General features: G+C 36.7%; 1 protein-coding gene across 4 annotated transcripts in view; it reads right to left on the bottom strand.

Moving 5' to 3' along the window:
- Window positions 1–13,296, bottom strand: part of LOC131354898 (potassium voltage-gated channel subfamily H member 7-like) — a 64,712-nt gene that overhangs the window by 14,020 nt on the left and 37,396 nt on the right. For all 4 annotated transcript variants that reach the window (XM_058392998.1, XM_058392999.1, XM_058393000.1 and 1 more), the window contains 4 exons: window positions 9,597–10,022; window positions 4,013–4,412; window positions 2,482–2,681; window positions 362–614 (listed from right to left, as the gene is read on the bottom strand). In XM_058392998.1, coding sequence (XP_058248981.1) covers window positions 362–614; window positions 2,482–2,681; window positions 4,013–4,412; window positions 9,597–10,022 — 1,279 coding nt within the window. The remainder of the gene's footprint in view (window positions 1–361; window positions 615–2,481; window positions 2,682–4,012; window positions 4,413–9,596; window positions 10,023–13,296) is intronic.

Genomic DNA, 13,296 nt, shown 5'->3' with positions numbered 1-13,296 from the left:
AATATTGACAGTACCATCAGTGGTTCTGGAGTAATGACATTCCTGCTTTTAACTCCAGACTAATAAAACAATCCAAAAGTGCTCGTTTTCAGAACAACCTATTGACCTCAGCAATGATGGCGCAATATGAGAATACGCTATCCTTTCACATATAAAGCATGTGACAATATGCTTTTCTAAATGAACTGGGAGTACATGGGGGTCTAGCTAGGCAGGGTGTATTCACAATATAACAATGCAGCTACATTATCAACTTACAGCTTTAGCTGACCGGACACATAACTCGTTCTGATAAGTTAACAAATATATTTTTTTTTAATCATGATTATTAAAAAAAAAATCTTTGAAAAGCAAAAATTACCTAGAATGGCCACTACAATGTCATCCTTCAGGATTTCTATCGATCCTCGAGACAGGAAGTAAAGTGCTGTAAGGACATCTCCACTGTGAACCAGTGTGTCACCTGGTGGAGCATGGGTTGTCTTAAAGCGCATGGCCAGGGCACGCAAGCAACCTTTTGTGGCCCCACGGAAAGCCTTACAGTCTTGCAGCAGGCTTCGGTTCAGATGGAGACAGATATCTGCTTGTAAGCATTCTGGAAAGCCCTTTAACACCTACATAGGAAAGATGAGACAAATAGACAGAAACGAAAAAGAGGATATGTTGAGCTAATGTAAAAGCAAATGTTTTTAAAAGTAGTATTAAATGAACACATGTATCTTGTATTACAGTGCATACCACAGTGCCTTTTTTGTAAGGAACATACAATAGTTACATATTGACATATCCAGATACATAACAGTTTTCAGGTTTACCCTTTTCATAGCCCATAAAAAGAGTAAAATTGAATCTTGATCTTGAAATAGCATGTGTACATGCTGCAAGTTGGGTGCATCTCACTATTTTGAGAATACCACAGTGGTAATAATCATCCCACCAAAAGAAATAAGGAAAATATAAAGATGAACATGCAAACTATAAAAAAAAAACGAATCATTCAGCAATTATAGAGATAACTTGGAAAACCTGCTAGCAGCCTCTAATGATTATGAATTCAGGAACGTTTGTTCCTTTTTTTCACAAGCATCTGATATGTAAGCAACAAGATCTTCAGGAGGTAACCCTTTACAATAACAGTACATGAATAATCATGCACTAATACCTGAATTAATACTTACTAAAGAAGAGACAACCTAAACTACAATATGTTTCTTATAAATTCATGTGTGAACACATTCCACTTTGAGTACATTATTAATTAACATATACAGGTAAACTAAATCGAATATGCTCTATTTAAGACTAAAACACCTGAAAATAATCTTATGGAAGACAGTTTTTTAAATGTTAATAGATAATAGCATCACCTAAAGTAATAAACATTATTGTATTAATTTCACCCTTCTAGTTAAAGGAGCAGAGCCCAAGACCGAGCCACCCAGAGCATGTACTAATACTACAGTGGGATGTAAAGAGAAGTGGATGGAGACACAAAATAGGTTGAGAAGTAATTATTGGTTTTATTTTTATTCCTAAATTCAGTAGGGAGAATCAGAGTAAATTATGAAAGTAGCCCAGTGCCACCCAATGGGTTTGGGTATGACAAATTATATAACAATTTGAAATTATGCACATTTAATTCATATTCTGTCTCATAGAGTGTTTGATTTAGTTTACCCTGACATGTTAATTAATATTTTAACTAAGAAATAACATGTACTAACATGTACTTGTGGGTGGTTGTTATTTATGCATGAATTTATGAGACTCACATCATACTTAAGTTCAACTCATTATTTGTTCATATTTTAGAACGGTATTAATTAATTCAGGTATTAGTGCATGATGAATCACGTTCTGTTACTGTAGAGTATTACACATCAGACTAAAAGACCTTTACATAAATAAATATCAAAGCAGATGCAAAGCTGAAATGGAATTCTTATTGAAAATAACATATGAAGTAAGATGAAAAGTGCTCTATGAAGGAAAGGTCTGCAGCATCTGCACATAACAGGCAGTGGAGGGGACGAGAATGAGAATGGCGAAGAAAAATCCGGTGTTTTGTTTTTAGTTTTTATTTTTTTTATAAATACCTCCTGCGTCCCAGCGTGATGAGGTCATCCCATTTCGTATGGCGCAAAATGGAGAGAGACAGGTGTTGCATTCATTATGCATACTTACAACACATTTCACTTGATTTATTCACGTCTTAGAGGAGCTAAATTAAAACCTACAGTAGATTTGCAACTCATCAACAAAGCTGACATCAATAGGAAGAATATTCAGTTTAGAATAACTCTCAATTCCAGTTCACAAATTCCACATCATCCAAAATGAGCATTGTTGATTGCAAATGTGTCCCTTTTGTTAAAAAACTTAATAAGTGAAATATCAAATATATTTGGATACCTAAAGATACATAATGTACAAGCTGAGCCTAGATGGACATGCCTCCCCATTCCCAACACACAAACGCACCATGTTCATGTCGATGCCATTGGTGTAGTTCCAGGAATGCTGAAAATACTCTTCCAGCCTCTGCCTGAGTGGGTTTGGGATCTGGTGGAAGCGGATAAACTCTTTCACACGCAGCATCTGGGTGTGATACCGCGCCGTTCCTGAGTAGAGCCGCTGAATAATAGCAGATACATTCCCGAAGATGCTGGCATACATTAGGGCTAACCAAGACAAAAATATGACAGAGTTTGAATGCAAATATTTATATGAACATGAGACAACAAATAAAAATACATCAGTAATACATCAGTAACTCAACAATTTTAGTTTTGTACTGTACATCTATTATACAGATCACAGCTCCAGGCCTGTAGGCTAAATATAGCTGTTTCATTTAATTTGCCCAGCACAAACTTGCCAAAAATAGACAACTGCTCATCACAAGTAGATGTGATTTCTGAACATCTCTTTCCAAAACATCTCTTTCCATTAAAATGGAGTTGAACCCCCCTTTATTGCTATAACAGCCTCCACTCTTGATTGAAGGCTTTCCTCTAGATCTTGGCATGTGGCTATGGGGATTTGTCTATTCAGCCAGAAGAAAATTAGTGAGGTTGGGCATTGATGTTGGACAAGAAAACCTGGCGTGCAGTTGATGTTCCAGTTCTTCCAAAAGATGTTCAGTAAGGTTGAGTTCAGGGCTCTGTGCAGGTCACTTACACAAATATGCATGCAAAAATTCTAGAAAGTTGTGTGCTTGTGGCAACACTTTGAGGAAGGTCATCTTACTGTATGGGTGTTAAATAGATGTATGGGTATGAGCATGATACTAACATTTTTTATCCTAAATTTTTTATTTATAATTTTTCAAACTGTTTTTATGTTGCTATGTATATTCACATATTTCACAGTCTTAGTCTAAGTCTGCCTAAGGTATTTTCCCTCATTTTTTTTATTTTTTGGGGGTGGGGGTGGTTTTAATTAGAGCGCTTGTGTTTAAAGGCAGTGGACTTAGCACTAGAAAACTCTGGAAACCTTGGATACATGAACTTAAGCAGAAGACTTAAGAAGTTGTATAAGTCATCAATGAATTCCTATAACTTTTCCCATGCAAATATTCATGTAAATTTTGAACTTTTGTCACCTTATTTGAATACAGACTAATGCATTCTTACTGGTCTCTTTATTAGACGCACCCACCAGACTGGTTACCTCTTTGGTGTTCTACAGAGACTATAGCTCTTCTTTGTCAAAGCACAATCAGTATTAATTAATTAATCAGTAGCCTTCATTATTGTCAGTGTGTCATCACAACACTGCTACCGCCTGGATATTTTTGGTTGGCAGACTGTTCTCTCAACCCAGCAGTGTAATTAAAGGGTTTAAAAACCCTTTTAATTGTACCACTGAACACACACTACTGTATCACTGCTGATGAGAATGATTAAACACCCAAATAATCTCTGGTGAGCAGTTGGCCTCTTAATATAGATACATTTACATCACAATGAATTTACACTGTATAATTGAACTTAAAACAGCTCATACTCACAGCCAATAAGCATGACGCAGATAGAAAAGATCTTCTCTGAGTTGGTATTTGGTGAGACATTGCCGAAGCCCACGCTGGTCAGACTGCTGAATGTGAAATACAGTGCAGTGACATATTTGTCCTTAATAGAGGGTCCAGAGTTGGGGTCACTGTAGTTGTAACGTTTTCCAATGGACACTCCGAGATTATCCAGCCAGCCAATCTTGTGCTCCAGATAAGGCTTTTCTACATTGCCGATGGCATACCAGATACAGGCCAGCCAATGGGCAATGAGTGCGAAGATGCACATGAGGAGCATAAGCACTGCTGCTCCATACTCAGAGTAGCGGTCCAGCTTCCTGGCCACCCGGACTAATCTCAGCAGCCTGGCTGTCTTCAACAGACCAATCAGAGTAGTTGTCTAAAGACAAATGAGATACCAGTTTATAGACATTGACAGATAAACCTACAATGCAATCAAAATAAATTCATATCAGTGATTGCATCATGACGGAGCATTATAGAACAGAAAAAATAATGTTTTTTTCCTAATTGAAGCATAACCCAGAATTTAATGTGGTGGATATCAATTTCCATTCTCCTACACACCATTTAGATTATGAAATAAAAAAAAAAAAAAATCCCAGACAGTCTCAAGTGCTTGTGGAAACCATGTCAGATATTGTGGCTGAACAGGCATAAATATCAAAAAATCTGTTTTTGACCAATTGTTTTTTTTCTTCCATCAAAATATATTATATGGCCCAAAGTTTGTGGACACCTAACCATCACACACACACATCCGTGCGTCCAATTTTAGCTTCTTTATTTATAAGAGATTGGCCATTGATGTAAGGTCAGAAGGTCTGGGTTGCACACAGCATTCTAGTTCATCCAAAAAGGGTCATTGGGGTTGAAGTTAGAGAGTTGAGGGCTTACTCAAGTTCTACCACACCAACATTATCAAACCGTATCTTCAGTTCCAGTAAGACAAATTGTGAAAAACATTTTATGCAATTGTGAAAAGATCTATATGCAATTTCAGGTATTTTATTCTCTTATCCCCAGCTATCTGCACTGAAATTTCAGCTTGGGTAAAGAACCAGTTGTGCCTGTCTAAAACTTTGCTAGCTAAGTGTGCTCTCGCATGCAATAAATCTCATGCTTTGTATTGGTAGCTATAATGTGTATTATAATGCTGTATCATCAACCTAATTCAGTTGTCCAATTGACCATGATGCATTTGTGTAGTCACTTCAACAGTGAGACTTGTTTGTAAATGCTGGTAATGAGACAGATAATGATGTTTATGATGCTGATAATCAAACTCATTTCCTGTCAAATTTAAAATTAAGCAGTAATACTGCTTTTCCATAAGTAGATTGGTTACTAAATATAGATATTGGCAGAGTATCTTTCAGACGAAATGGAAAGGAATCTTTTAATGTGATTTTTTCCATTTTCACGTTTGGTGTAATCAGACTTTAAAATCATTTACTTTTAATTGCGATATATACAAAAGATAATCATATTCAAGCTCAGGAAAGAGTCGATTTTCAGAAGTATATAGTAGAAAATGGCATCTGATCATGTGAATGGTTTTCCCTCAGCCACCACACAATTAATGCAAATGGGCAAATTGGAAAGGTTATATTTTGTAGACTAATTTGGCTTCTATCTATGTAGCATATTCCCTCAGTAATGCCTTTGAACGAGTGTTTCACTAATTACCAGTTTTATAATTATGTGTAATTATAGCACATTATACAATGCTGTCTATATGCTTTACCACTAGAGACCAGCACTACATCCACCAATGCCACTGAAAGGAAAGCAAATGAGAAAGTGGTAATAGAATGTGTTTTTATACCTTTTTAATTTAGCAATACTATTGCAATACTGCAGAAAAGACATACATTCTAATTTGTGGAAGGTTTTCTCTTATTTTGTAAACCCTGCAAATGAGCCCCTTGGAGTTTACACCATGTTCTATCTCATCTGAAACAGGCTCCCGCAACACTTTAAACTGGCCCCTGACAGGGATTCATTTATTTACCTGCCAATTATATAGAGGTTCTGCAAAGGGAATAAGTGTGGAGGGTTTTTTTTTTTTTAAAGTTCACTTAAAACAATGGGGTCTGCTAGTACAGTTGCACATTCATGGTGACACTGTGTATCCTCCATGAAATTTTTTTTTCTTCAGTCTAAGATGAAAAGCACAAGTAGGCAAATGAGTAGACAAATGATCTAACAAGGAAGACATTATAAACTCATTATCAGCTGCCACTCATAGTGATCCTCAACAAATGCATGGAGTTATAGCTGGACATCATCCGCAATATTGATAAACCGTTAAAATCTCATCAGTAGCTTTAGACAAGAATGAATGGGGCCTTGCATCTAAAGGCTAGAGCATGATAATATTTGTAGATCACCAAATCATCACTAACATCCAACAATACACGAATATTTGACCTTTAATGCTGTGCTTTGTTATGACTGCATTCAATTCTAATATAAGTACCTACTAACATTGTAATTAATATTGTAACACCTGCTAACCGAGGTGTCAGCAATCATGAAGAAGCCCTCCCACGATCTTCAATAAACACTACAGGGACAGATGAATAAACTGAGCAGCAGATTGCGCCTTCCCTGCTGCAGGAAGAAACACAGGTCATTTCCCCCAGCAGCCATCAGAACAACTCTGCTCTCTAATCCATCTTTTTATCCGGGCATCAGCGTACATCTATGAATTTTCAGCATTGGACACAATGTGGCAACTGTAACCACTTCATTGGTGGATAATACCTCAAGTGTCGATAATACTTAATACAGTACAGTACTGTCTACAGCTTCAACACAATATATTGTACTTCTTACACCCTAGCATATTTATAGATTTATATAAAACATACTATATAGATACAATATATATTACAATTATTATTTTTCAAATATTTATTTTTCTATTTATCTTGCTTTATTATTTTATGCATGCTGCTGGAACAGTGTTTCCCCTTGTGAGTCAGTAAGTAAGTGTTAGATTATTTTATCTTAATTACTAAGAGCTGTCCTTTTTAATAAACCTAATGTACAAACCATATGTGTAGTTTTATAAAAAACAATGTATTTTAAGATAAACACAAACCACTACACATGAGAAAATATCTCTCCTTTGCTCTACAACACAGGGATCATGACCATGCTCTGGAACTCTGCTGAATTTGCGTATTTATTTTTATATTTTTTTTGGATTGTGTTTGGGACCTTACAATTAAACATACTATTAAATGTAGTAGTATTTGTAAGGATGTATAGAAATCATTTTAAAAACATAATATAAATAAAGTAGATACAGTATGCATGAATAAACAAGATAAAAGAAACAGTTTTGGAAGCAGTTTCAAATAAGCTTTAGAAGAAGGCTAGAGACCTGAAATCACTTCATGTAAATCCTGTAAATGAGACATGTCCTGAGGCCACCTGCCATCTGTCTCTCTGTACTATACAAAACACGCAACGCACTGACCACAGACTGCACAACAGCCCCATCTGCCCAACCACAGGCATAAAAACATACACACAAAACAGACAAACATAAACCAGTCCAGCGAGAATGGGCTTTCCTGACGTGGGTCACTTTAGATTTGTCATTTGAGTCCATTTCATTAATAGGAGGGGGTTACAACAGCACAATATCTAGTGCAATATACACACTGGAGAGTAATGTTTCTTCTGGTTACAATATGCTTACCTAGATCACTCTTTGGAATAGGGTTACAGGGATCCCTTTTCAATAAATACACATAAAATCCAATGGAAAATCAATAAACAATACACCTTAGTGGCCTGACCTATTCACTCAATGCATGATGGCCATTAAGCAGGCTGTTTGCCTATTTTGGAGGTTGCAGCAGCTTTGCACAGCATTGCATAACATAAAGTGGAAATCTGAATTCACTATGTATAAGGAAATTTAATGGCCGGGATATCAGGCAAAAGCAGCATCATCCAGCACCTGGCTATTTCTCTAATTACTGGCTCACGAAACAGAATGAATGCATTACATCTCACAGCCTCCACATATCTCACTACCTTCCTCAGGGATAATCAATAAAGCAAACACATCCAAATAGCCTCCAATTACCATTCGTTCTGCGTGGTTGACAAAGAAATAATCTAGACAAAAAAATCTGGCATTTGTCTGGGAAACAGAAACTATCATGCCTTGAATACAATCCACAATATGATGAGCTTTGCACTGTGCATAAAAATTCTTCCCTACTTTGTGTCTTTAGAAATCATTCATAATAATTTCAATGTTTAATGAACAAATGCTGAAGGAATAATGTCAAAAATGTAACAACTTATTTTTTTAATTTTATTTTGTCTTTACATGAAAGGAAGCTGAAATTGGCTTTTAAAATATACACCGTGGTTTAAAAATGCACCATTGATACACCATTGATACAGTGATGCACCGTTGGTTAAGGGCCTTGCTCAAGGGCCCAGCAGTGTTGGTGGACCAGGGAGTTAAACTCATAACCTTCCAATCGGTAGCCCAACACCTTAACCACTAAGCTAGCAAATTCAACTTGCATACCGGCTTTTTAAATAATAACACTATAAGCTGTACTAGAATGATGCTTCACAACATTATCGCGTAGAACTGGACCAGCACTTCAGCTGAAAAGGCAGAATTTCATGCTCCTATATAAAGTAGATAAATGCACTTTCATCATGCGAAATAAAATGTGCACACTACTTTGAAAGCATCTCACGCCTTCTGTAATGTGTTAATTAATAAAGTCAAACTAATAACTTTCAAGAAAAGGATTAAAATTACTGACTGAAGCCACTGCATTCTTTTCTCTTTCATATAAAGACAAAGCCGCTTACTATATAGAAACATCAACATCAGTATTCCTTTTTAAAAGACTCAGGCAAGGATTATTAAAAGCCCAGTGGAGTTATCACTTTAAATGAATGTGTTGCAGAGAAAGCAATTGTGACGTATTGATTAAATAAAAGCTGGGTATACATTTTACAAATTTATATAATCATTTATTTAGTAAATATCGAATTTGCCAACATATTCCTTCACACACTTAATAAGCAATAGAATGATAATATATCATTCCAAGTGTGTTACTACTTTAACCTATCTGTATGAGGTGGTTATATACCACAATTATGGCATGCCATCATGAGTGATGCTGAAATATCCTTACAGAAATAAAGAAACGAGTGTGCATACAGGCCTACTTGTGGCTGGGAAACTGTACGAGCAACTTGTCTAGATGACTTACTGATCACCATTTAACAAAAGATTAATCCAGTGGACTAACGAACAGCATGCCATAACGAAAAATCCATTAGGGTATGATACCAAAAAAAATTCTCAGTGACTAAGAGAGATGCATGTTAAGAAGAGTCAAAGACAGTAACTTTATTTTATAATAATACTAAGACCACATGCTTTTATTTATCCTAATGGATACTTAATTCCACAAAGAAATAAATGTACCGAAATAAATATCTAAATAACACGGCACATCCTATAGAGGGCAAAGAGAGGATGTTAATATAGCTGAACACTTACTTCATCCGACCCTGATCCAAAGATGAGTAGGTCGAACGGAATGGCAGCTACCATGTCTATGAGAAACCAGCCCTTAAAATAGTGCACAGCGATCTTCCCTGGGTGACTCACAACCTCCTCGTTGGAATTTACATAAGTTGTGCGGAAGTTTATAAGGATGTCGATGATGAACATGATGTCCACCATTAGGTCGACAACGTTAAGGGGACTGCAGGAGTAGCCACACAATCTCCTCTTCTGTTCCTCACGATCATTCAGCAGGAAGGCGGCAGAGTATGGGGTGAAGATGGCCGTGTAAATGACAAGGAGCAGAATGAGCCAGTCCCACATGGCCTTAAACGGACTGTAGTGTAGAATGGTGAATTTGTCTATGCGCGGAGCCTGGAGCTTGTACTCTGGTAATACATCTGCACCTAGTGACAACACCTGGACAGAGAAAAAACAAATTTAATAGACACTTTTTTTTAAAAAAAAAAAAGAAAGAATGTGAAATTTATTTGTTCATTAAGGTCAACCACATGGCTATATGCAAAATGAAACTGTGTAAAAGGACTGACGATGAGATACAAATTCTGTGGGTTACATATGCAGTTTGCATATTCCAATAAAACTGACGCTGATTGCAATACAACTGAAATTCATCTGAAGCCCCTATATGTAAATGAGTGTCTCAGTGTTTGCACATGGTCTCCCTCTGACTCTGATCTACTGGCTACTGAAGATAAATGAATAAATGAATAAATGAATAAAGAAACAGAACAAACAAATGAACGGAAGCACAAACAAACTAATTAATTTCCTTTTTTGTTATAGAAGGTTCTAAGCCAAAAAATAATGTCAGCAAGGTTTGTATTTAAGGACCATTTATTTATATAGTCTAAGACAAAGGAGCATATAATATCAGGGAAAAAAACAGATGAGGGGTATGTGAAAACAAGAAAACCCATTATTGAAATTTCAAAATAAAGTCTTTGGAGGATTTGCTGAAGATACATGTTATTGTTTCAAATACAAGGACATGCAATGGGAAGTTATGCTGAGAGTAAACTGCTCTTAAATAGACTCCCCATCGCATTTATGGCATTTGGAAGACTTACATTTTATTTCATTGTTATACAGCTGAGTAATTGAGGGTTAAGGGCCTTGCTCAGGGGCCCAGCAGTGGCAGCTTGGGTGACCTGGGATTCAAACTCAAAACCTTCCAACCAGCAGCCCAACACCTTAACCACTTAGCATCCACACTGCGTGATGGCTCACGGAATGGTTTGATGAAGATCTTATACCATGATCTTCACAGACAGCTGATCTCAATCCAACTGAACATATATATTTTGGGATTTTGGACAGCACTTTCCACTACCATCCATCAAAAGAGCAACTGAGGGAATATATATATATATATACACCCTCAAATTCTGTTTAGTTATGATTGTAGGAAACAGTGATGAATAAAGGATAGTGCCACAGCTATCCGTTCTATTTAAGACTGCTATTGTATTTTTAAACTGCTATCTGGTGCATCACTGCAGAGCTTTGGATAAGATTTATATTGCATCAGGAATTTTTCATCATCTCATTACTACTGACAACCTGTCTTCAAAATTTCACTGTTACACAGTCTGAAGGAGCCACACACCAAAACATTAATCTCCTTTTCCTGTCCAAACTCATTTATGTTGTGCAGAAGGTTGAGAAGAGGAAGCTTTGTAGCTGCCCACGTCAGGTTATTGCAGGCGTGAGCTAGGTTTAAGTTCCTGGCTCAAGGGTATACACACAGAAAGTAATTCATAAATCTGACAGAAAGCAAAGCTAAAGTTAAATTTGGATCTGGTGTGGAGTTCATGATTACATACATCATTTTGTGCTTCAGTTAAATTTCACAAATATTAACTGCTTGGTTATGCTAAAATAATGTGGACCTATAACTGTCCAAAGCAAAGCAAAACCAAGGATAGGCAAACACTGATTTGACTGGACTTGATGGTGATTTGTTTGTTCCAGAGCTGGCACAATCTTCACTTTGGGTAGTAAGCCACAGCTGTATGATAATCATTTTTAAAATGAAGACTGACAACATAACGGCAGGAGTATGATTCTGGGATTTCTTCATGATGGGAAAGGATGAGATGCTGAGTTTTGTCATTTTTGCTAGATAAGCATCAATTTCATGTTGTCTCCAGGGCATCAGGATTTGTACTACTTTTCCCCTGTCTCAACATTCATCTTTTACAAGGTCAGCAAGGGAGCATGTTGTCACATTTTCAAGCCCAGAAAGTTTCAAACTCTGTTGTGTAGCTAAAACTGACTTTAAACCAGAGTGTGTGTTACTGTGACTATGCCTAAAGCATAAACACTTACACACGGCAACACATGCACAAATTGCCGCTGACAAACACAAATGAGGCATCTTACCCTGATTAATATATCATTACTTATTTGGCAACATGAGAAGAGCTTGTTTTGTGATGCCTCCTCAGCACTTTTTTATTCTCATTCAGTAAGGGTTGATAAACAGAGCTGCTTTCTCTTATCTGCTTCTCGCACACGCAGATGGTCACTCTAAGGTAATGTGAGAATCAGTCAAAGCTGACAAGCCAAATGACTGAATCAAATGCCAAGCCAGATGACTTGAGGAATAACACTTGCCTGTTAACAGTATACTTGTGTTTTTCTGGATAGGTTTCTGTTTTTCTGCTTCTCATTTCTTCCTACATCTGTTTTTGAAAGTGATACATATGAGATGGGTGCCATCTGATGCCCTTCGGTCTACAGAATGACTGTGGGTTAACAGAAGGACATTTCAGCACTTATCTGGCCCTAGAGCGTATCCACTGTCTGTGCAAGGACCTAAATCAAGTCTCCATGCTACCGCTGAGGCAAAAAAAAAAACCCAGAACAAAACAAAAAAACCCCTAAAAACTGGAAGGAAGAACTGTGCTAACACTTTAAGGCTGCCACAGTACTATTGAATTCTGTTCTGCCAATATTGGGCCATATATTTGTGCACAGCAGTAGGAAATCCATCTTCATGCTCAGATGGTCTTTTGATGCATTGCAGTGTCAGAGAGAGAGAGAGAGAGAGAGAGAGAGAGAGAGAGAGATGGATGTTGAATAATGGAAGATAGAGGCTGGAGATTTGAACTGAACAATAGTCTATAGTAACAATGTAACTCCTATATTCGTTCTTACTGGCAGTAAAACAATACTACCGGAAGTCAATAATTCTCTATAATTCTCTGTAGTGACAGGAACGAAAAACAACTGTAATGACTTTTTAACATTTGTCTGCTGTCCAAATTAATTTCTATATAAAATACATAGAATACATAATAGCTGATCCGTGAGTGACGGTTTTTAATGTCCTTGCTATACACAGGTGAAACATTCGGAAAAAAAGATTTGTATTGGAAAGAAAGCATCAAGTAGCTCTATGTTGTTAACCAAATTGTAAATTATGTATATTAACTATCAACAATATGCCTCGTATGTTTTAGTCTGACAATATCTGAAACTAAAACTTATAATTAATCTAGCTGAGTAGACTGAACTAGCTATTGTAAGTATACTCAAAACAAAACAAAAGCAATGAACAGTAGCTGAATCCTTATATTCATGGGGTTATTGTCATGAATTGTTATTTTCATGTGGTTTTCTTTTGTCATTGTCATTGTACCCCTTGAGAATAGAGAACAATAGTCAC

This window comes from Hemibagrus wyckioides, linkage group LG06 (genome assembly GCF_019097595.1).
Source record: "Hemibagrus wyckioides isolate EC202008001 linkage group LG06, SWU_Hwy_1.0, whole genome shotgun sequence".
Classification (NCBI taxonomy): domain Eukaryota; kingdom Metazoa; phylum Chordata; class Actinopteri; order Siluriformes; family Bagridae; genus Hemibagrus; species Hemibagrus wyckioides.
The sequence above is the reverse complement of the archived record's forward strand: the minus strand, read 5'-3'. Positions and strand labels throughout refer to the sequence as shown.